The 25,000-nt window shown below is 48.1% G+C and overlaps 1 protein-coding gene across 5 annotated transcripts; it reads right to left on the bottom strand.

Moving 5' to 3' along the window:
* Positions 1 to 844: 844 nt before the first annotated feature.
* map4k4 (mitogen-activated protein kinase kinase kinase kinase 4) lies at positions 845 to 24,205 on the bottom strand. Of its 5 annotated transcripts, none has more exons than XM_068602086.1 (25): positions 24,005 to 24,205; positions 23,793 to 23,922; positions 22,795 to 22,850; positions 22,602 to 22,680; positions 22,344 to 22,519; positions 21,719 to 21,791; positions 21,371 to 21,581; positions 20,090 to 20,251; positions 19,308 to 19,394; positions 17,232 to 17,402; positions 13,459 to 13,550; positions 12,111 to 12,358; positions 11,439 to 11,536; positions 10,633 to 10,811; positions 9,814 to 9,931; positions 8,888 to 9,259; positions 7,253 to 7,367; positions 6,920 to 7,087; positions 6,465 to 6,608; positions 5,363 to 5,497; positions 4,438 to 4,538; positions 4,189 to 4,338; positions 3,822 to 3,981; positions 3,601 to 3,740; positions 845 to 3,109 (listed from the first exon to the last, which is right to left on the bottom strand). In XM_068602086.1, the coding sequence occupies exons 1-25, from the start codon at positions 24,198 to 24,200 to the stop codon at positions 3,026 to 3,028; spliced, it is 3,645 nt and encodes a 1,214-aa protein (XP_068458187.1). In that variant the 5' UTR covers positions 24,201 to 24,205; the 3' UTR covers positions 845 to 3,025. The 5 variants fall into 5 exon arrangements, with proteins under 5 accessions (XP_068458187.1, XP_068458188.1, XP_068458190.1 ...); XM_068602087.1 differs by having other exon boundaries at positions 12,198 to 12,358; XM_068602089.1 differs by lacking the exon at positions 8,888 to 9,259.
* Between the last annotated feature and the right edge of the window lie 795 nt (positions 24,206 to 25,000).

The following is a 25,000-nucleotide window of genomic DNA, read 5'->3' as shown; positions in this document are numbered from 1 at the left end:
CTGATAAAAACGTTATTTGCACGTCTACACGAAGGAAAAGTTTAAGATGCTTTAGAAACAGGAAGTGTTACAAAATCTACATAAGAGTAAATATTTAGGCCGTAGTGAAGTAGTTTTTGAATATGAGATGTGAGTTACAGCGTGTTCTGACCACAGCATGTCCTGAAGGTCAAAAGGTCAGCCTGTCATGTGCAGATGTTGCATGCTTTGGGGAATTCCTCCCTCGACACAGTTTGTTCTTCTTCAGAGGAGTTTACCTCCCAGATCCCAGCTCTACGGTACACATTGTATACAAGTACGGGTATACAAGTATACTTGTATACAAGTGTATACAAGTGTATACAAGTACGGGTCCATAGACCGTTATCAGGGTGATCTCTTCATCTCTCAGGAAGCCACAACACGCTTCATCACACTGATGAACAACAGGCCGCAGACTGAACCAGAGGAGCTCTCAGTGGTTGAGGGAGTGAACACGAGACAAACTATGGTGAGAAGTTATGCAACAGCTCTTTAACCACATGATCTTATCATAACTGGAACTTCAGGAGCCAGAAACGTGTGAGTGGTCTCATCGAGCAGCCGGAGCACCATCGTGTCGTCTGCATAGAAACACATCCTCCGTGTCTGAATGCATGAAGCCTTCGCTTCCTCTTCTGCAGAGCTCTGACACACCAACGCCGCCTGCACAACTCTGACGGCCTCGTGAGGATGGAAACATGAAGACAGCGTGTTGAAACGCGTGACGCGTGTTGTGTGTGTGTGTGTGTCGCAACACGCGTCACACACACGGGCGGCGTGACAGCTTCTGGGGAACTCTTACAGACGAGACGACACACAGGACTTTAAAATGACTCTTTTATGTTTATTCAAAGGAACAAAACAAAAAAAACCTTCAGGAGAATACAGGACTTCCTGTCACACACAGAGAGGACATAAGTTAGAGTAGCAGAGGAAGAAAAACAATAAAAAACACAACCTCACATCCTGCAGAGGACGTCGGCGTCTCCACGTCGAAGCGGCGCATGAATACCTGAAGGAACAACTGGAGTGCTCCTCATTGTTGTGTGAGAAGGTTATTGAGATGAATATCCAATTAAAACCATGAATATGAACCATAAGCGTCGTTAGTGTGGAACACTCGTCTTCATATTTAATGTCACGCGTACAGAAACTATCGTTAAGCTTTGCGACTAAAACGTAAGAACACACAATGCGTGCTGTTCTGCTCGATGCTTCAGACGCTCTCTTGGCACCTTTTCTTTCCAAATTATGAGCCAGCAAGCGACTGAGAATATTAATAATAATGACAACAGCTTCTCTTGCTTCTTCTTTTTCTTCATGAAGTCGCTGCAGCGCCTCGTCAAGGCCTTGATGCACGAGGAGACACACACACTGCTGCACACACACACTGCTGTGTGTAGTCGTGACCGTCAGGGGAACCCACACACTCTAAAGGTCAGCCTGTTGTGACCTGAGGTGCACGAATCAAACGCTCCTCTTCCTCCAGGGGAAACGTCCTGGAAAGTCTTTCACACAGACACACACACACACACACACACACACACACACGACTGAAACACGAGCCGGAAGCAGAACCAGGAGGGAACCGGGAGGGGGAACGTTCTGCGGTCCCAGTGTTCTTGTTCCCGTTCGACGAAGCCGAGATCCTCGATTTTTCCTCGTGGGATAAAATAAAAAAACCCAGAATGCCAGAAAATATGTACAGAAAATATGCTGACGTCGCGGCTCCACAACTCAGCAAATCAGAACATGAAGGATCGATACTCGTGACAGGAAACACACACGCCGCCTCACGCCGCGACCACAACGTCTACATTCTCCTCTTGGTGCATTCACACGGACATGAACACAACCTGCAGACACACAACCGTCACCGCTCTGCTCCTGAAGCCCCGCACACACACACACACACACACACACACACACACACACACACACACACACACACACACACACACACACACACACACACACACACACACACACACACACACACGCTCTCCTCTTCGTCGCTCCACTATCATCTATTATATCTGACTATTCACAGCAGTTCAACTCCCGAGATGCGGCGGCCATGTTTGACTGGCGGGGCACAAACATGGCCGCCGCCTGGAAGAACTTTTATTGTACATAGACACTTTTTATCTTCACTTAGATTCTCTTCTTCTTCTTATTTGGACCACACCCACATCTCTCCTGCACACACACACCTCTCTCCTGTAAAGCGAGCACACGGTGGGTGCGTGTGCGTAAATCTTTAAAAAAAAGAAAAGGTAAAAGACATGTTTTACTCCACATAGTTACACTTATCTTCAAGGAATAATAATAGTAATAATTCAAAAAATACTGTTGTGAAATCATCCGCCTCAGCGTCTCTCCCTCCATCACCTCCACCTCCTTTTTGTTTCTTTTTTTTTAAAGCACCAGTCGAAACAACACAACACCTCAACGACACACACACACACACACACACACACACACACACACACACACACACACACATGCGCACACACACACACACACACACATCTGTCAGTCCCTCAGCCAAACAGAAGTACATGTACACACACTACTGCAGTATTAATACAACACACCGGCCCACGAGAGAGCAGGAGCTCTCTGACAGACCTGCAGGAGGTAGTACTAGTAGTAGTACTAGTCCTAGAAGTAGTACTAGTAGTGGGAGCAGTACTACCTCAAGCTGACCGACCGGAGAAGAATCTGTCTGACCCCGCCCTCTTTTCTTATATTCACATTTAATTTATCTCCACTTTCACTCATATATGCAGAAGTCATCCCTCCAGGTGTGTCAGGTGAGGGGGCGGAGTTAAAGAGCGGTGGTTTGTTCTCTCTCTCTTTTGTTGTTGTTGTTGTTGTTGTTGTTGTTGTTGTCCCAGGGCTGACGATGACATCGACGGTGGGTTCTGAGATCCAGTGTTAGCGAAGGGTGGAGGAGGAGGAGGAGGAGGAGGAGGAAGAGGAGGAAGAGGAGGAAGGACCTCTACCAGCTGAGCAGGTTGCTTCGGCCCAGAGTCATGAAGTAGACCTGGCTGGAGCCGCCGGACCGAACGGAGGCGAAGAACACCTGCAGAGGAGGACAGGTGAGGGTGATTGACAGGTGAGGGTGATTGACAGGTGAGGGTGATTGACGATTGATTAACGGGACGTTTCCTTCATAATTTACCAAATCTGTAAAACTAACAAGAGGCTATGTAACGATCAAATATTTTCTCTTGCATTATTTTCCAACATATTTCACTAAATAAAGTAAAACTAAAAGTTTTCTGTGTTTTAAAAGCGTGTCTCAGATGCCAGGGGGCGTGTCTCTGGATCAGGTGGGCGTGTCTTTGAGACCTGGGGTCTCAGCCACCAGGGGGCGTGTCTCAGCCACCAGGGGGCGTGTCTCAGCCACCAGGGTGCGTGTCTCAGCCACCAGGGGGCGTGTCTCAGCCACCAGGGGGCGTGTCTCAGCCACCAGGGGGCGTGTCTCAGCTACCAGGGGGCGTGTCTCAGCCACCAGGGGGCGTGTCTCAGCCACCAGGGGGCGTGTCTCAGCCACCAGGGGGCGTGTCTCACCTTGTCGTTCCTCTCACAGAGGAACTTGAGTCTCTGGGCTCTCTTGTGCATGAAGACCCCGTCCAGGTGGCCGGTCTCCACCGAGCGGATCTCGATGGCCTTCTCCCCCCAGCCCATGATCTGGTTGGACCGGATGTAAGCTGCGGACAGGAAGTGGAGTTAACGACGACCTCGAGGGAACGAAACGCGCAAACACGGAAACGGCCCCTCCCCCCGCTCACCCACGGAGGTGGGCATCTCGCCCCACTGCAGCACCACGTCCTTGGTGATGCGGCCGTACGTGTTGACGTACACGCCCTCGTCCTCGTAGCACACCAGCAGCTCGATGCCGTCGGTGTTGGGCAGGATGATGATGGCGTGGGACTGGATGTGGGTCTGGATCTGTGGGCACACGAGGAAAACCCCACGCCGGCTCCTTTACTGCACTCTACCTGCGAGCGTCTACGAGCAGCTCGCGGCGTTCTTTACGTGAGAAAAGAGCCCATAGTAAAGATGGCCGCCGGCTCGAACGAAGCGTCGACGTCTCTGCCATCGCGTGTTCTGAAGGTAAAGTCGCGCGTGTGTGTTGCGTGTGTCGTGGGTTCTCACGTGTGTCGGCAGGTAGATGTCGTACACGGCCCCGGAGTCCACGTCCACGGCGTGGAAGCCCTGGCTGGAGCCGTAGATGACCTTTAACCTCTGGCCCTCCTCCACGGTCAGGTCCACCAGCAGGGGCTTGTGCACCAGGTCCCCGAAAGACTGGAGAGCACACGGGTCAGAGAAACAGAGGGTCCGTTGATCCGTGGGTATCGACCCGGCAACCAACCGCTAACGAGCTACGCTAGTGGAGCCGCTCACCTTGAAGGCCATGAACTTGTGGTAGGGCTTGGGGGCCCAGGCGTAGACCTCCACCGAGTGCTTCAGGGCCAGAACCAAGAACTTGATCCGCTCATATTTCACTGGAGAACCAAAGGAAACACATGAGAACCCGACCTCATGCAGGTCCATGCTCATCCTGCCCAGCGGAGCCCATGACTCTAAAGCAAATATCCATGATTTATAAACATGGTTCAGGACGTGAATGAACACATGAATATAACACATTTATAGGACTTTTTTTTTATTTTGGGATTTCCTTTGTTTTAATCAACTGCTCCAGGTCTTCCATGAGCTCGTGAACCTGCTCGTGTGACCAGCTGACTCTTTTCTTGCTGAAATATTCAGTGACTTGTGCAGAAAAATGCAAAAACAGAAAACGCTCAAACTGCAGAATGTTTCTGTTATTTTTGGTATTTTATGATCTGGATTGATGCTGTTTTTTAAAGACAATCTTATTAAAATGTATTCATGCCATATAATATCTTAAATATTACCGTCACGGTTTTTATTGTTCTGTAAATATGAGGAGATGTATGATCTCTATTATCCACTCGTAGACATCCAGATTTCAAAATATTTTAGATCTTCCAAAGGAAGACGTTGCAGATGAAGAGTTTTATCTCTGTGAATGATGACGATGATGAAGCCACAGAGGTTTCTGCTTCATCTCTCATGGGGAAGCCCTGAACTCAACTTTCCACAAAAAGATTCAATTTGACCAATGGCAGGACTAAATGCTGGTAAAAACCTCCAGACAGGAAACCAGCTCCTGATGGAGGAGTTTCCAACAGGAAGTGCTGTCGACCGGAACCGAGGACACCGATGAGTTATTACTTAACTCAGGGCTTTCCTATACATTCACACACACACACACACACACACACACACACACACACAGACCCACCGACGTTGTAGTGCACGCAGCCCTCCAGGTCGCCCACCGTGGTCCAGCCCTGCTTCTTCTCCACTTCGGGGTCGTTGTGCAGGATCTTGTTCCTCAGCCAGGACAGGTAGTACACACGCAACTTGTTCTTCTTACCTAGTGGGGACCAGGACGCCACCAGAGTCAGAGTATATATTATATATATTATATACTTATATAGTCATATTATATACTTATATAGTCATATTATATACTTATGTAGTCATATTATATACTTATGTAGTCATATTATATACTTATGTAGTCATATTATATACTTATGTAGTCATATTATATAGTTATGTAAAGTAGTCATATTATATAGTTATGTTATGTAAAGTAGTTAGTCATAGTTTACATGTTATATAAAGTAGTTATACTCATAGTTTCTATACGTCTTCATCGCAAAAAAGTTTCGTCTGTCAGCGTCTCTCTCTCACACACACACACACGCACACACACGCACACACACGCACACACACGCACACACACGCACACACACGCACACACACACACACACACACACACACACACACACACACGCACACACACGCACACACACACACACACACACACACACACACAGCTGGAATTTACTCAACATCCGCTTGTCACAAAATGTCTGTTGGGACACACTGACGTGTGTGTGTCTGTCTGTGTCTGTCTGTACGTGTGTGTCTGTACGTGTGTGTGTGTGTGTGTGTGTGGTACATTGAGAAACAGGAGAAGTAACAGTAACAACATGGAGGCACTTTCTATCTGACACAATTTGTCGTACAATAACGAGGATGAAGTGTGTTTTTTTAAGTGAAAAAAAACGTATATTTGTATTGATCTGTATGTGTGTGTGCATGTATTTCTATGCACAAGCATCTGCATGCACGATTCTGTGCGTGTGTGTGTGTGTGTGTGTGTGTGTGTGTGTGTGTGTGTGTGTGTGTGTGTATTTCAGCCCATCTCTTTGATTCTTCATCCTCGTGGATCCTTTTGGCTGCATCAAGTGTCATAAAAACATCTTCAAAACGTCTGTGCGTGCTCTTGTGTGTGTCTCTGTGTGTGTGTCTGTGTGTGTGTGTGTGTGTACCTGATATGGTCACCAGGACGTTGAGTCCCTCCAGGACGTCCATCTGCTGGAAGCGCCGTCGGCTGATCAGAGGATAAACTTTCCCCTGACCGCTGCGATCCAACAGCATCAGACCGCTCTCTGTCCCCACCAGCAGGTTCACACCTGCACACACACACACACACACACACACACACACACACACACACACACACACACACACACACACACACACACACACACACACACACACACACACACACACACACACATCAACAACACTGAACAGCTGGAAACACAGACTCCTTTGTCTTTGCTGCCACCAAGTGGTGAAGACGTGTATGACGATATAATATTCATAAAGACAGTAGAACCCTCAGACGTTAGAACACAGTAGAACACAGTAGAGCCCTCAGCGGGTAGAACACAGTAGAACTCAGTAGAACTCAGTAGAGCCCTCAGCGGGTAGAACTCACCCCACAGAGCGGCACACAGGATCTCAGAGTTGAACCTCTTCTTGTACTTGCGGATCTCCGGCGTGTCGCTCTGCGGGCGAGTGTTCACCGGGTTCACGTTGACCACGGAGCCTTTTCGAGACGGGTCGGCCCGCAGAGCCTCGGCCAGCCGGGCGTCGTTCCCGTAGCCTGAAAGGTCAAAGGTCAAAGGTCAAAGGTCAGATCTCCATGTGCTGGTTTTAATCCCGGAGAACTTCCACCGAGCGAGTTACAGTTACAAAGTCTTCGTGGTCGTGAACCTTCTGGCGTCAGACTGAGGGTTTGTTTCCCAGCAGCCACCGGGGCGCGACTCACCGATGTTGTTGAGGGCGCTGCCGGTGGACGTGGACACCTGGAGGAGGCGTGGGTCGATGAACGGAGTGAAGGAGGAGGAGGACTTGTGTTTCTGCATGTTGTTACTGGACTGGCTCTGCAGCGAGAGGACAGAGTCAGCGGGACGCGACACCATCGCTTAGGAAGTACTAAAAACACACACTTATGATTCAATGATTCACGAGACCATGCAGTCGAACAAGCAGGCAGGTGTGTGTGTGTGTGAGGTCATGCTTGTACGGGCATTCAATCGGAGGTAAAATGATGAATACTGAGGGATAAAAAGTCAAAAACAAAGAACGGTGGAGGGAAAAAAAAAATTGACAAAAAGAACAAAAAAGGGAAACTATTTTCTTGAAGTATTTCCTGAGAAACATACTTGCCGTTGTGCCGCTAACTGCCCTGTTGGCTTTGACTGACTGTCTGCAGAGCGCGAGCATATGATGGAGCATGAAGGAATACCAGGAGGTTTAGAGGGGGAGGGGCACAGAGCTGTGATCCAGAACCACCTGGCTGTTGTGACCTCACGTCACGAAACACAGCTGAAAGTTCGTACCGGTGTTATACATAATTATTTATTTATTTATTTATATATAATTATATACATATATTTATATACATATATACATATTTTATTATTATTATTTATATATTATATTTTCTTATATAATTATTTTTTTTAAATAAAAAATTAAAGTAAAATATATATATATATATGTCTTTTTTTAATATATTTGATATATATATGTACAAAATATTAAATATATAACAAAATATATAGATATTTATACATTTTTTAATATATAGATAGTGTACCTCCTAAAGTGCAGCCCTCTGTCTCTTTGTGTTATTGCACAATAAGTGTTGTGTTACAGTCGCATGTCGTCTGCCTCCGTGTGGGTCATCAGAGAGGATTGTGGGTCACAGTAGAGGAGCATGTTGGTCCATGACGACCTCTCCTGCCTCTGTTTCCTGATGCTGCGTTCACAGCAAAAAATCCACGAAAAAAACGAAAATTTGCAAAAAATAAGAAAATTGCAGAAAAAGCGAAAATTTGTAAAATTCTCGAAAAAGCAAAAATTCTCAAAAAAAAGCAAAAATTCACGAAAAAACGAAAATTTGCACACCCCAAAAAATACTTTAAAAAATTGTAAATTTGCACCAAAAAATTGCAAAAAATAGGAAATTCATGAAAAAACGAAAATTTGCGCCCAAAAAAGTGCCCAAATTTGCAAATATGCGAAAGTTTGTTAAATTCTTGAAATAGCAAAAATTCTTGAAAAAAAAGAAAATTCTTGAAAAAAAAAAAAAAATTTCGAAAAAAAAAAAAAGTTGCGAGACAAAAAAAGTTGCATAAAAAAAATTTGCAAAAAAAAAATTCATGAAAAAAAAAAATTGCTAAAAAAAAAGAAAATTGCCAAAAAAAAGCTAGTATTTGCAAATATGCGTGAATTTGGAAAAAAGCGAAAATTCCCCAAAAATAATTTTTTGGCAACCATTTGCATTGACTTCACATGTAATCTACTCGCATGAATGATTCGTAACTCTTTCGCTGTGAACGCAGCAGACAGGAACAGTCACTCTGTCAAGGCGTCCTGGCGGGACGGGGCGACGTACCTCTATGAGGAGGCTGAGCTTCTCCAGGGGGCTCTGGGGGGACATGGTGGAGGGGCTGGCCAGGCCGGAGGAGGAGGAGGGGGAGCTGGAGGCGGAGGAGGAGGAGGGGGAGGAATGGTGGCTCTGCTGGATCAGGTCTGGGAGGTGGTGGATGCGGCCGGCAAAGCCGTTCCTGTCCGAGTGCTGCGTGGGGTGATGGTGGTTGTGGTGGTGACGGTTGTGGTGGTGGTGATGGTGGGGACTGGGGGCGAGGTGGCCTTGGCCCGGGCCCGGCGCCGAGCCGGGGCTCGGGGAAAAGCCCGCGAGCGCAAGCAGGCCGGGCGGGGTCAGGGCCGGGCCCGGGCTCGGGCGCTTCCTGCTGTCACCTGCACTCTGGAAGTAGAAAGAGGGGTAGACGGCTGAGGGCCTACACGCGGTCCTGGAGAGTTCAGGGGCGGAGCCCGCTAGAGCAAAAGGGGCGGAGCCCGCTAGAGCAAAAGGGGCGGAGCCCGCTAGAGCAAAAGGGGCGGAGCCCACTAGAGCAAAAGGGGAGGAGCCCGCTAGAGCAAAAGGGGAGGAGCTAGCTGAAGCGGAGGTCAAGCTACAGCGGCTACTCTACAGGCGGGAGGAGAAGGCTCGTTAGCGGTTCACTTCATCCTTTAATCCCCTTCAAGCCCCGCCCCGAAGGGTTTAACGTGCCACTGAATCTACTGGACACGCCATGAGTCTCCACGACGACGACCGGCCTTCTTCATGTGAGCGCCGGGCTGAAGCTCAAGTAAACAAGTAAACAAGGACACAACATGAGCGACACAAACAAAATGGAAAAACAACACTCGGGAAAACAAAATGAAGAAATATGCAACGGGAGAACTGAAAGTGTGTTTAAATGACTGTTTGTCTTGTTGTTGTTGTTGTTGTTGTTGTTGTTGCCTCTGGGCCGGTACCTGTCTGACGATCAGCGTGCCGTCTTTGCACGGCGTCGAGCCGGCGTCGCTCTCGCCTTCGTCGTGGACGATCATGGTTTTCACCGACTCCGTCTCTCCGTTACTCAGCCGGGAGGAGCTGCGGGGACGAGGAAAGCCTTATTTATAGATTAGATTAGATTTTATTATATATATATCTATACATATATAGATAGATATATATCTATATATATTTATATATATAAATATATATAGATATATATCGTTGGTAAATATGAAAATAAAAATAAGAGCCGAAGAGAAAACTCGTAAATTTCCAAAAAAGGAAAACGTACAAATTCCCGGGATTTTTTTTTAAAACTATCTTTTGAAATTAAACTACAAGATGCATGAAGAAAATATATAAATTAAAAAAAAACTGGCAAAAAAAATGTGAAAATTAAAAATTAAAATGTTAAATTTACGGGAAAAAAAAAAAGCAAGAAAAAACTTGATTATAATTAAGCTCTAATAAAATAAAACACAGGTGCTTGTTTTTTTTTTGAAAATATTCCAATTTTATCTCAGAGAATATTCAAAGAAACTCTTGTAAAGTTGTTTTTCTGGTAAATAACTGAGAATAATAAAATTATTTTGTATTGTAATTTAAGATAAATAAATCATAAATTACAAGAATATTTTTTTTGTCTCATAAAAGTTGTGACTTTAATCACAACTTTAGTACAACTAAGTTGAGATGAGTTTGACCTGCATTGTCCCCAACGAGCCACCGTCTGGTTCATGTCCAGTTCTGATGTAACTCAACTACATGCAGTCAGAACCGAGACCTCGGACACGTACACGGCTCTGGAGTCCTCCGGGCCCGAGGTGGACTCCTCGCCCGCCTCCTGGTCCACCTCTTCGTCGTCGTCTTCGTCGGTGGTGTCCGAGTCGTCGCTGGAGGACGAATAGTCCGTCACCTTGTTGGGCGGCCGGACGTCGTCCACGGCTCGCAGCTCCTTGGCCAGCGCCGTCAGGTCCTAAAGGTCACGGGGTCAAAGAGAGGAAACACGTCTCACTTCATCTCATTGGTTCACACTGTTGGAACGTCGCCCGTCCTCCTCCTCGTGCTACTCAGCGAGCCGTTAGTGAAGACGTTCAGTCAGCAGGAAACGTGACAGCTGCAGGAGAGGAAGAGGTTAACGAGGCCGGCAGCCAATGAGAAGCCAACGTGAGAGCAGCGAAAGCCCAGAGGTGAAGCCGGATGCCGTCAAGCGGCTGCAGGGAGGTTAGTGGCCGACGCTCAGAGTGATGACACGGTTATTGGATGGAAGGAAAGTAGAACAGAGAGGAAGGAAGAAGTTAATTGTTTGAGGAAGGCGGGAGTTAAAAAAGATGGCCGCCATCGGAGAGGAAGCGAAGCGGTAAAGTGCAGAAAAACCCGTCAGCCAGCGAGCTCAGTCCAGAGAGCAACCAGAGAGCCGAGGAGACAACGCCGCCATGAGGCCTCAAAGCATCACACACACACACACACGTTGGATTCTACAACAAAGCCCAAAGCGGGGACCACTACCACACACACACACACACTTCTAGATCGAGGTCTAAATCCGTCCCAGCTAGCGAGCTACACAACCAGCTAGTCGGGGCTTCGAGTCGACGCTCACCGCCGGTCTGCTCGGCCTGACCAGGTCCCGCCTCTCCTCAGGTTTTTTCCCAGCATTCTCGGGCCGCCGGAGGGGCGAGCCGTCCGATTTGGACGAGGCTGAAGGAGGCGGAGGCGAAAAGATCAGTTTATTCTAAAAAAATCCAAATGCATGTAGTCATGTTTGTGTCGCTCCGTCAGAGGACTTCACTGAGTTTCATGTTATTTTACTCCTGCATGTTGTACAGGGTTCACACATTCTGACCAATGGGTTTCCATGACTTTTAACCACATTTCCATGACTTTTAACCACATTTTCATGATCTTAAACTAAATGTGTATGACTTTAACCACATTTCCATGACTTTTAACCACATTTCTATGACTTTTAACCAAACTTTCATGATCTTAAACTAAATTTGTATGACTTTAACCACATTTTCATGACTTTTACCCAAATGTTCATGATCAAACATTGTGTGAAATGTGTGTGTGAACAGTAAAAAGTGATAAAATGTAGTATTTAAACTAACAATGAGGATTCAAAGCATACAGTAAACCTTAAATGACTCAAATGAATGAGAGACAATAGTTTGATTAAAAGAATAAACATTTATATAGATGCCTGTATGTATGCTGCTGGGGAATTTGGGGAGTTTTAGTTTTTCAAGGACTTTTCCAGGCCTAGAAATACCCATTTTAAAATTCCAGGACTCTCCCAGGTTTTCCATGGGCGTGTGAGCCCCGTGACAGCTGACTGCTCGGCGTGTGGTGGACTCACAGCGGGCCCTGAATCGCTCCCCGGAGCCGCAGTGAGAGCCGGGCTGAGAGCTGGAGTTACTGGAGCTGCTGGAGGAGCTGGAGCCCCCGCTGCCCGTGTTACTGGTCGGCCTGGGAACCAGTTTCTCCACTCGCTCCCACAGCAGCCGAGGCTCCGCCGCACTGCAGAGCCAACAAACACCGAGGGTCAGGACAGCTGGAGGCAGCGCAGAAGATGTGAGGTTGCTCCACAGCGACCGAACATTTCATAACAGTGGATCGGTTCGTTATTCTGACACGGAAACGGATATTTTGGTGGCTCATAATGTGACTAAATTATCAAAAAGTAAATTATTATAAATATGAACAGATTATTTTGTCTAACAGCCCTTCAGATTATATTTAAAGTGTACAAATATGCTAAATAAGTACTAGCACGTCCTATATGTTGTTTTTGAGATGAAGTAAAATGCAGCAGCACCTCATGAGCATCTCATGGGAGGTTGTGTGGTTTGGAAATAGAAAACTGTGAATGTGCGTGCAAACACACACACGCACACACAAACAAAAGAGGTATCACAAGGTTAGACGGCTGGAGCGCGGTTACATAAACCCTCCCACACATCCATGAACCAAGACAGCAGCCGCGCAGACAGACAGGAAGTCACTGAGTGCACCGGTTGTGCAGACACAGGCCTGTGTGTGTGTGTGTGTGTGTGTGTGTGTGTTCCATCCATCTCCAAACAATGAGACTGTTTGTTTTGAGAAAGTCTTTTTCATGTCTTTTTAATGAGACGGTTCAAACGGCAGCCTGGTGTCACTGCACAATGACTTCCTTTGACACGTCGACATCGTGGATCTTCAGTTCATCAAAGATCTCATTTGTGTCCGAGGCCTAATCTGATTCAGCGCCCGCCTTTATATTCATTTATATAAACATCTGTCTTCTCCTCTAAAGACACAACCAGCGGAGTCCCACAGGGCAGCATTCTGGGCCCAGTTAAATTACAATAATCTGGTTTATTTTTAATTTGGTGCAAATGTAACATGTAAATACTGCTTGAAAATCAAAATGTCCACCCTGATGGATGATAAATAATATGTTATATTCTAGATTTATTCATCAAAATGACCAATAATCTCACATGTAAGCTAAAAACTACAGATATGTTTTCTATCGCCTAATTTTCTTTTCAATTCCGAAGACTTTTTGTTGTTGTTGTCAGTCTAAATCATACATCATCATCATCATCATACAAATCACGGGGGTACTGTCAGTTTACCTGGCGGCGGGGCGGTGCACGGCGTGGCCGTGGTGGTGAGGCGAGTCTCGCCTTGACAACACCGGGGACCTTGACGTAGTCCTCACGGGAACCTTTTGTGATAAAGACAGCGGCCAGCTCACACGTGAACTCTCTGTGAGCAAGAACGTCTGAAAGTGCAGCGAATACATTGAAATACACAAAAACACGCTGCGACCGCCGACCATCCCGCTCAAGGCCTCGAGCTCCTTCAAGCTAGTTTAGCAAACAATGCCTGTTAAACAGAGAGACAATAGATTTATTAAACCCGCTCACAACAGCGTGGAGCTAGCGTAGCACAACACAGTCCTCAGTGGATGACGTGAGCTAACGCTTCCAGGATTCGGGATAATCCGGCTGGTGAATCGGCTAACTTGCTGTTTGCTAATTCATTTATCAGCTAAAGTCACAAAGCAACCACGAGTAGAAGCTAACTGGCTAAATTACTTTCCTCGCGAACATGAACCATGATTCTTAAAATTGTATTTTGATCAATAATGTTGATTTTAGCCAAAGAATAAATGATGTAACAGTACGAAGCAAAATTGTATAACTATTGATAGAATTAAGAGTGAAGCAAGGCCAACTATCAAAGAGGAAGCTATGCTAAGGTTAGCCAGCTAGCTGTAATCTGACGCTGGTTGCTTTGACACTTCAGCTGATAAAGGAATTTACAGATGCTAAGCTAGTTAGCATCATGGGATCAATAAACTAGAGCAACATTTGAGAAAGAAACTATACTCTACCAAGATTGTGACGTAATGACACAAAGCCGCCTGCAGTTCACCTGACGGCCACCAGGGTTTAACAACAAGCCCGTGCATATTAATTTAATCTGCTGCTAATATGGCCGAACCTTTGCCTTGAAGGACACTGAGAAAAACCAACCGCATGTTGAATCTGGACCGATCCTCCTCGAACCAGCACCACCCAAAACCCCAAAACCACCACACCCAGTCCCAGAGATTCACACGCACAACGAGCTAAAACAACACGTAGCATCCAATAACACACAGAGCTCGACACACACAGTCAGGCTGTCGTTGTGTTCATGCGTGTCAGCAGGCTTCTCCTGTGTTCACCTGGTGGACTCCAGCTACAGCGAGTCTGTGTTTCTATCCCAGGGTTCAGTTCACTGGCTCTGAGGACCAGTTCAGACGCTCCTTCTTCTGGACTCGGCCCACTTCACCGCACAGCGATGTGCTTCCTGTGCTGAGCCGAGGCCTCCAACATGCCTGCAGGCGGGAGAAGCTGCTTTCTGAACGCAGACCTCCTCCTCCTCCTCCTCCTCCTCCTCCCTCTCCCTCCTCTTCCCTCCTCCTCCTCCTCCTCCTCCTCCTCCCTCCTCTTCCCTCTTCCCTCCTCCTCCCTTCTCCCTTCTCCATCCCTCCTCCCCCTCCTCCTCCTCCTCCTCCTCCTCCTCCCTCCTCCTCCTCCTCCCTCTTCCTCTTCCTCCTCCTCCTCCTCCTCCCTCCTCTTCCTCCTCCTCCCTCCTCTTCCCTCTTCCCTCCTCCTCCCTCCTCCCTTCTCCATCCCTCCTCCCCCTCCTCCTCCTCCTCCTCCTCCTCCCTCCTCCTCCTCCTCCTCCTCCTCCCTCCTCCCTCCTCCTCCCTCCTCCCTCCTCCTCCTCCTCCTCCTCCTCCTCCTGGGTTTCTCTCGCTCTGCAGTTGTTTTTGTGGTCGTGCAGGAGAATGTGAAATGAAGTCTCTGAGGGCGAAAGCAGCGTCTCAATTTGTAGATTATAGACCTGGAAGTCCTCGTCCACAAGCAGCCAACAGGACTCCTCCAAAAATAATCTGTCTCCTTAAAATTCACCAGAGGGGCGTTCACGGACCCGTTTGGTGAATCAGACAACTAAACGTGGGCGTCTCTTCAGCTCGTGTTAAACTGAGACTTCTACATTTAACTTTGGGGACAGGAAGTGAGATAAGTCTGGTTTTAGGGTGAAACAGGCGACTTTGTGTCTATTCACACTGAGACATTCACCTTTTTGCTGCCACCTCTCCGTTCACTCAATGTGGATTTAATTCAATCCATTATTCCCCTACGTGATTGTTTTTCTTCTGCGCGACAAGAAAAGTCCAATAAATGAATTATGGACAGCAGAAAGAGGAGGAAGCTGGTAAAGTATTAAATTAAACAGTTTAACTACTGATGCCATGCAGGGCCCGGGGATTCTGGGTATCTTTCAGGAGCCGAAACTGAGAGTTTGTGGACAGAGTTTCAACTAAACAGAAGACTGGTCTCTAAAGGTTTCATCTGTGCGTCTCAACGTGATCAGTGAACACGTTTAATCTCTTGAGCATTCAGTAGCTGCTCACGCTAATCTGACGGCCTTCAGGGTTCGGACTCGCAGCTCGCGATGAAGGTGATGAAGACTTCCAGGCCAGGAGGTGTTTATGTAAATAACAAAATGATAAACCACTCAGACGTGAAGCCGGCGTCGCGTTTACTCCACCAAGAGACAGCTTCCCAACCGAAGCCCAGACTCATTTACTTATTTAAGCTGAAACATGAACCCGTCCGGGTTAATCCATGGAAGTAGAGTTTGTGTTCAACGCGACCTGATTAATCCACTTGTGACATCACAGCAAACTGTCACGGCGCTGCAGAGGCCTCTGCTGTAATTTAATCTGTGGGACACATTCAAAACAGATTGACTTCAATGAACTGGGATTATTCACACTTAGTGGGTCGAATCCCTTCACTGGGAAGATGAAGATGACGAAGACGAAGACGAGTCACCGGCTGCCAGAGAGTTATGGAAGTTTTTAATTTTATAACCAACAGCAACAATGAGTCTCTCTCCCTCTCTCTTTCTCTGAGGACAACCTGTCAATCAAAGGAGTTCATCACAGGAGATATCGTGACAGGATGAAACCACAAAGCTCTGAGTCGTTCATCTCCAGCAAGCAGAGACCTCACACGGCGTCACCTGGAGGACAGAACCTTCATGAGGGATTATGAACCACTTCAAAGGTTTTAAACGCAAACACAGAACCTCTGGAGGTCTGCAGGGACGACATCACCGGTCCAGAGGAACCAACAACCAGCAACCAGCTCAGCAACCAGATCAGCAACCAGCTCAGCAACCAGCTCAGCAACCAGCTCAGCAACCAGCTCAGCAACCAGCTCAGCAACCAGGAAGAGGAAAGGTTTCCTCCTTGAGCTCGTTAGCGTTCCCGTCATGGACATGACAGACGTCGTGTCAGGACAGGACGAGTGTTCTGGAGCCTCGAGGTCGTGAAGCTGCCAAATCATCCAGAGACATGACACCCCAAACATTCATAATCGATAAACAAAACCGCAAACTCCACAACGCAAACAGACCCGATGACATCATCGCTTTAGATTCAACCAACCAGTGGAGAGCTTTCCCTCTGAAGCGTCAGAGTGCAGAAAAACAGCGAAAATCACCTGACACACACCTGTAGTGTCACCTGACACACACCTGTAGTGTCACCTGACACACACCTGTAGTGTCACCTGACACACACAGAGTCACATGACACACACACACACACGATGTCATGTGACTGTGTGTTTACTTTGAGGAGTCTTTTGCCTCCACTAAAAAAACGACGACACAAACAGTTTTTAAGCTCCGACAAAATCCTGCAGGAGAAAAAGCGTCGGCACTGAAACTGGACCCGGATCCTGGACTCCAGCAGAACGCTGAGCTGTGGGAGCGAGGAAGAGGAGGAAGAGGAGGAGAGGAGGAAGAGGAGGAGAGGGGTTTCAGGCGTCACGGTTACCTGTGGTTCCACGGGCCGGGCGGGCGCCTCGGGCGCAGCGTTCCCGACGGGGTGGATCGACTCGGAGCGCGGCGGCACCGGCGGCACCGGCGGTTTGGGCGGCTGCTGCGGTTTGGGCTGAGCCGCCGCCTGAGGAGAACCCTGGATGTTCTTCCGGTACCGGTCGTCCGCCTGCAGGAGGACAGAGGCGGAGTTAGAGGAGGTTTGGGAGGAAGAAGACAGGTCAAGGTGAGGAGGAGGAGGAGGAGGAAGCCATTAGGGGGTGGTTAGTTTCCCGCCACACAGCGAACACAAAGCTCTCCTTCAGGTTATTGTTGCCACCATGTTGCTGCCACCATGTTGCTGCCACCATGTTGCTGCCACCATGTTGCTGCCACCATGTTGCTGCCACCATGTTGCTCCCTCAGCAGAGGCATGCACACTCATGAGGAGGATCAGTTCACACGTTAGCACACGGAGCTGCACGAAGGTCTCGCGTCGTCACGATTCACGGTGTCAATATAAATTCACGGCGAGGGAATCGAGCCCAAACAGGAAGCCGCGATCTGTAAGAGAGGTCTTCGTCCTCGTGGAGCGGTTGAGTTGTTAGAGCGAGACAGACGGAGCGGTTCTGGGATCAGTTCTAGTCACAAAGCGTCCACACCAGCAGCCAGACGACGCTCAAGCAGAGGAAGCATCCTGCAGCGAGGTTCACCTCTCTGATTGGCTCAGAGGCGGGCGCGGGGGCGGGGCCTCGGAGGTCAGCAGCGTGGGTTCTGCCGCCGGGAAGTTCTGTGGATCCACCCGGAGCGACATTGTGACTCTCAGGCTCCGGGTCGACGCCCTGAGGGACTCTGAGACCGTTCTGGTTCTGGTTCTGGTTCTGGCTCTGGCTCTGCTGCAGGGTCAGCAGGTAGGCCTGCTCCTGCTGCAGGTGGATCTGGAGCTTCTGGGCTTGGCGCTGCTCCTCAAGCTCACGCCACTTGTGCTCCTGCGTGCAGGAAGTGGGAGGAGCAAGTTCAACCAGAACAAACCGCCGCCACGACTCTTTTCATACTTCATTTCAAAAATATTCCCCCAAAAAAGCTCAACGAGCGTCACCTGCTCGCCGGCACAGCTCCAGAACCTCTGGTGACTCGTTAAGACTTTATTACATCTTTATTACAACAGGCGTACAGGACATTACGCTCAATACAGAACACCTCCTGACTCTCAACCAATCAGAACGCTTGATTTCATCCACACGTATTATAATTATATTATTAACCTGAGGAGGTTCTTTTTAAAATGCCAAGAATCAAACAAAACAAGCTGAAAGAAAAGAAGAACACTTCTGTTTCCTGGATTTAAACCATCGAACTAATAAAACTGATGTTTTTATGAGTTATGATTAGAAGGAGAAAATTAACTCGTTCATCTCAAGTTTCAGTGTTTAGATCAGCAGAAGATGAAGAACCGATGAAGAGGATGATGTGAGGGCTCATATTAGTTCATTATGCAGCTAATCTTTAGCCCCGCCCCCTCATACAGGAGCAGCATCCTCTTTGGCCCCGCCCCCTCATACAGGAGCAGCATCGCTTTGGCCCCGCCCCCTCATACAGGAGCAGCATCCTCTTTGGCCCCGCCCCCTCATACAGGAGCAGCATCGCTTTGGCCCCGCCCCCTCATACAGGAGCAGCATCGCTTTGGCCCCGCCCCCTCATACAGGAGCAGCATCCTCTTTGGCCCCGCCCCCTCATACAGGAGCAGCATCCTCTTCAGCCTCTCTTCCAGCTGGGTGATGACATCACCGTCACTGAGAGCCTCTTGAACACCAGACTTCTCTCTCGCTCATAACGGTCGGACTGGACCGCTGGCGGCTCCCTGACGGCCCCCTCGGGGTCCACAAGCCTCGAGTTGGTCCCCCGAACCAACTCAATGAGGGGAAAGTGTGTAACGGAGGACAATAAGAACCCGCGCTGTGAAGTTTGACAACCCGGCAGCGCGGGAACATTAAATAACTCCTGATGGAACACACAGGGAGGAAAGAGAAGAAGCCTTCAGGAAGGACAGAGGGAAGGAAGCTAAGCTAGGAGGCGACTCGCTCCCTTCACTCACCAGCAGCATGGCCTGCTCGTGCAGCAGCTGCTGCTGCAGGATCTCCAGGTGCCGCTGCTCCTCCTCCAGCTGACGGCGGATGTACTCCTGTCAATCAAACACAGAGCCCGCCCCCGTCTTCAGTTCAAAAGAGTCTTAAAACTTCTTAAAAACCCTGGAAGCCCTCGTGACGCCGATCAGCTGCTTCTGTGTGAGCTCACGCTGCGTTCAAGGACCAATGAGAACGCAGGATTTGGAGCTACTGACGGTCTGAGGGGACGTGGGACTCTGCGTGCGTGAAGATACTAAAAGAGTATTTTAAACCGCAGCCCTCTCTCAAGAGTTACACTATTTTACATTTGAATGACTTTAATGAGCTCGTGCTGGTGGAGATGTGAAGGTGACGTTTTTAAACGCGCTCATGGAACGCAGCGCGGCGCTGAAGAGGTTCTAAAGTAAACGCTGCGTCTCATCTGCACGCGCAGCGCCGGCCTCATGGGGGCGCTGTGCAGAACGGGCCAACAAACACACACGCGTGGCAACAATAAACAGCATAATATATATTAATTATCTAATTTAAGGAACACTTCACGAGCCTCAGGCTTCCGGTAAACTGCGACAGGAAGAAGTTTAAGCTGATTTTATGAATATCGCTCATTGTTTACCACGGCAACGAGTAAATAAACTAAACGTGTAAACAATATTTTAATGGTTTCACTTCTGGAGTTAGAAACTAAAGTATGTGTTCACAAATCAGAGCTGAGACGTTATGGAGCGTTGACAGACACATGTTCATGACCCACCTGCTCCCGGTCCGCCCTCCTCTTCTCCTCCTCCGCTCTTCGGCGCTCCTCTTCCTCTTTGCGGCGGCGCTCCATCTCCTCCACCCTCCTCTTCTCCTCCTGCTCGCGGCGCCGCTGCTCGCGCTCCTGCTGCCGCCGCATCTCACGCTCACGCCGTTGTTGCTGCGGCAGATGATCAGATATATGATGATGTATGACTTCATATATTATTATATATTACTTTATATATTACTTTATATATTATTATATATTACTTTATATATTACTTTATATATTATTATATATTACTTTATATTTTATATTATATATTATTATATATTACTTTATATATTATATTATATTATTATATATTACATTATATATTATATTATATATTACTTTATATTTTATATTATATTATTATATATTACTTTATATATTATATTATATTATTATATATTACATTATATATGACATCATATATTATATTATTGTAGCACAACTTTAATCAAGTCCGTTTATCCATTTTTTTGTGCAAAAATGTAAAAAAATAAATAAAAAAAGTCAAAAAGTTCAAAACGTTGTGTATTTAAATAAATAAAATCCTTTTTGACAACAGACGTCCTCCTGAGTGTTTCACACTCTGCACATGACTTTGTCCCTGAAGGCCACCGTAGGACGTTCTGCCTCCTCGCCACTAGAGGGCCGAGTCCTACAACATCCTTCATGACCACCAGAAGAAGATTATTATAATATAATTATTATTCTCCTGTGAACACGCGGCGCTGACGAGGTGAGACGATGTCTGGGTAACATGTTAAGATCCTAATATCTTAATATTTTAATATCTTAATATCTTGAGTCTGACGGGCAGTTCTCTAAACGCTCGACTCTTCTTCTGGTTTCTGTCCGTCAGCGACGTGAAGCTGCAGGAACACTATATATATATATCTATATATATAGATATATATATCTATATCTATATATATATATATATATATATATATATATATAGATATATAGATATAGATATATATATATATATATATATATATCTATATATATATATATATAGACAGACTTTAGGGCCTCACTGAAGGTCTGAAAGCCACTGATATCTATATTTAAATATATATAAATATAAATGCATATAAAACCTTTTACCACCTGTTGTTGTTGTTGTTGTTGTTGTTGTTGTTGTTTGTCCTTGTAACAGGTTGAACTGGTTATATTAATTATTAAGTAAATAAAGGCGCTCTGCGCTCATGGTTGGAGAGGCCCGGTGGTTGGAGTCCTGCTCACCTCCTCCAGCCGCCGCCGCTGCTCCTTCTGCTGCTCGATGCGCTTCTGCCGCTCGGCCAGCAGTTGGCGCTTGTACTCCTCCTGCTCGCGCATCTGCTGCTCCTGCAGCAGCTGCTGGCGGCGCAGCGCCTCCGAGCGCTCCTTGTTCTCCTGCTGCAGCCGGATGAAGTCGCGGCGCAGCGTCGACTCACCCGGCACGTTGACGATGGAGCTGCAGGGGGGGGGGGGGGGGGGGGAGAGGGGAAGAGGAGGAGGAGGGAGAGGAGGAGGAGGAGGAGGGAGAGGAAGAGGCGTCAGGGACGTTCAAGAAGCAGCAGCCAATAGCGTCGCAGCATCATCTTCACTGACCTCGGTTCTCCTTCCTGCTCAGACGCCTCCTCCTCCTCTTCCTCACTGCCGCTGTACTCGTACTCCGTCTCGTCTGAGCAGCGTGAGGAAGAAGAACACGTTCATTATGGCGTTAAAGTCATTAAAAAACATGCAAGATGGCGGCTCACCCTCCTCTAGTAAAGATGTAAGATGGCGGCTCACCCTCCTCTAGTAAAGATCTAAGATGGCGGCTCACCCTCCTCTAGTAAAGATGTAAGATGGCGGCTCACCCTCCTCTAGTAAAGATGTAAGATGGCGGCTCACCCTCCTCTAGTAAAGATGTAAGATGGCGGCTCACCCTCCTCTAGTAAAGATGTAAGATGGCGGCTCACCCTCCTCTAGTAAAGATGTAAGATGGCGGCTCACCCTCCTCTAGTAAAGATGTAAGATGGCGGCTCACCCTCCTCTAGTAAAGATGTAAGATGGCGGCTCACCCTCCTCTAGTAAAGATGTAAGATGGCGGCTCACCCTCCTCTAGTAAAGATGTAAGATGGCGGCTCACCCTTCTCTAGTAAAGATGTAAGATGGCGGCTCACCCTTCTCTAGTAAAGATGTAAGATGGCGGCTCACCCTCCTCTAGTAAAGATGTAAGATGGCGGCTCACCCTTCTCGCCCCTCTTCTTCTTGGTGCGGTCGATGTGGTCCTTCAGCTGGATGCGGACCTGCCTCTCGTTGGGCTGGTCCCGGATGTACGGGTGCTTCAGCAGCTGCTCCGTGGGCGGCCGCTGGGTGTAGTTCTTCACCAGGCAGCCCTCGATGAAGCTGAAGAACTTCTTGGACCTGCGGAGGGGTCAAAGGTCACGCGAAGGTCGGTCAACGCTTCACACGCCGCCGAACAGCGAGAGCAGGAGCGAGGCGTTACCATTTCTTAGACTTGAGGCGAGGAGGAGGGTTCCTGGGGATGAGGAAGAGCGCTCTCATGGGATGCATGTCGCACAGCGCTGCAGAGAGACACACAACTTTAAAGGCTCTGCTCATCAGACACAACAACCAACACCATGACAACACACAGGAAATAAACACCAATAAACAACTGAACGTTTGAAGAGACTCACGCGGCGCTCCCTCCGCCATCTCGATGGCCGTGATGCCGCAGGACCAAAGGTCACTCTGAAGGACACGAGAGAGGAGACATCAGGTCATGAGGAGAGAGGAGACATCAGGTCATGAGGAGAGAGGAGACATCAGGTCATGAGGAGAGAGGAGACATCAGGTCATGAGGAGAGAGGAGACATCAGGTCATGAGGAGAGAGGAGACGACAGGTCATGAGGAGAGAGGAGACGACAGGTCATGAGGAGAGAGGAGACATCAGGTCATGAGGAGACATCAGATCATGAGGAGAGAGGAGACATCAGGTCATGAGGAGACGACAGGTCATGAGGAGAGAGGAGACGACAGGTCATGAGGAGACATCAGGTCATGAGGAGACATCAGGTCATGAGGAGAGAGGAGACATCAGGTCATGAGGAGAGAGGAGACATCAGGTCATGAGGAGACATCAGGTCATGAGGAGAGAGGAGACATCAGGTCATGAGGAGACATCAGGTCATGAGGAGAGAGGAGACATCAGGTCATGAGGAGAGAGGAGACATCAGGTCATGAGGAGAGAGGAGACGACAGGTCACGAGGAGAGAGGAGACGACAGGTCACGAGGAGAGAGGAGACGACAGGTCACGAGGAGAGAGGAGACGACAGGTCACGAGGAGAGAGGAGACGACAGGTCACGAGGAGAGAGGAGACATCAGGTCATGAGGAGAGAGGAGACATCAGGTCATGAGGAGAGAGGAGACATCAGGTCATGAGGAGAGAGGAGACGACAGGTCACGAGGAGAGAGGAGACATCAGGTCATGAGGAGAGAGGAGACATCAGGTCATGAGGAGAGAGGAGACGACAGGTCACGAGGAGAGAGGAGACATCAGGTCATGAGGAGAGAGGAGACATCAGGTCATGAGGAGAGAGGAGACATCAGGTCATGAGGAGAGAGGAGACGACAGGTCACGAGGAGAGAGGAGACGACAGGTCACGAGGAGAGAGGAGACAGGTTCTCTCACCGGTAGTCGTAGGTGGCGTCAGGGTTCTCGTCGCAGGCGATGACCTCGGGCGCCATCCAGTACGGCGTCCCGATGAAGGTGTTCCTCCGGCCCACCGTGCGGTCCAGCTGAGCGCTGACGCCGAAGTCCACTGAGGAAGAGCTGCGTGTTAATCCTGCCCGTGCGTGACAGTACGGTGATAACACGCGTGTGCTCCAGGAGGCGGAACCCACCCAGCTTGACCTCGGCGTTCTCCGTCAGCAGCACGTTCTGCCCCTTGATGTCTCGGTGGATGACGTGGTGCGCGTGCAGGTGGGCCAGGCCGCGCAGGATCTCCCTGGAGATGTAGGCGATCCAGTCCTCCTTCAGCGTGTTGCCCTTCGTGTTCTTCACCAGGTCCGTGATGGAGCCGGCGCCGCAGAACTCCATCACCAGCTACACACACACACAGGCAGACACACACACACATACACACACACACAGGCAGACACACACACACACACACACAGAGAGACACACACACACACACACACACACACAGGCAGACACACACACACACACAGGCAGACACACACAAATGTCAGAGAATCACAGAGAAACACACTTTTTTTTGTCTCTTCTGAATCTGTGTAACTTGAGTGAGGTCATGTGATCATGTGACTCATAAAAACTTTATTGACACGTCTAGATGTTAAACAAATATTTATGATTAGTTAGTGATGTTTATAGTGATGTTTATAGTGATATTTGTCATGTTTATAGTGATATTAGTCATGTTTATAGTGACATTAGTGATGTTTATAGTGATATTTGTCATGTTTATAGTGATATTAGTGATGTTTATAGTGACATTAGTGATGTTTATAGTGACATTAGTGATGTTTATAGTGACATTAGTGATGTTTATAGTGATATTAGTGATGTTTATAGTGATATTAGTGATGTTTATAGTGATATTTGTCATGTTTATAGTGACATTAGTGATGTTTATAGTGACATTAGTGATGTTTATGACATTAGTGATGGCGGCAGCTGGAGAAACAAGCGGGGCCTCGCTGGTGTTGAGGGCCGAGAGGCCAGCCTGTGCTTTTCTGGGTCAGAGCGTCCAGCTGCAGCAGGACCTGGGGTCACGACCCCAGGTCCTGCTGCAGCTGGTTAGTTCTGGAGGACCCGTGACGCGCTGCATCACAGAGACCGGCTCAGCTTTCAGCAGAGAGGGCGTGGCCTCT

The sequence above is a fragment of the Clinocottus analis genome, unplaced genomic scaffold (genome assembly GCF_023055335.1).
Source record: "Clinocottus analis isolate CAN_PGR_092001 unplaced genomic scaffold, fCliAna1.0.p SCAF_59, whole genome shotgun sequence".
Taxonomy (NCBI): Eukaryota; Metazoa; Chordata; class Actinopteri; order Perciformes; family Cottidae; genus Clinocottus; species Clinocottus analis.
This window is presented reverse-complemented; position numbering and strand designations above follow the sequence as displayed.

Excerpts from the sequence above, each read along its gene's own strand:
- map4k4 (XM_068602086.1), bottom strand. The coding sequence starts at position 24,200 with ATGGAGTTCTGCGGCGCCGGCTCCATCACGGACCTGGTGAAGAACACG. Across the intron at positions 22,681-22,794 it reads GATGGCGGAGGGAGCGCCGC|CGCTGTGCGACATGCATCCC; the intron begins GTGAGTCTCTTC and ends GTCTCTCTGCAG. Across the intron at positions 21,582-21,718 it reads GAGCAGGAAGGAGAACCGAG|CTCCATCGTCAACGTGCCGG; the intron begins GTCAGTGAAGAT and ends CCCCCCCTGCAG.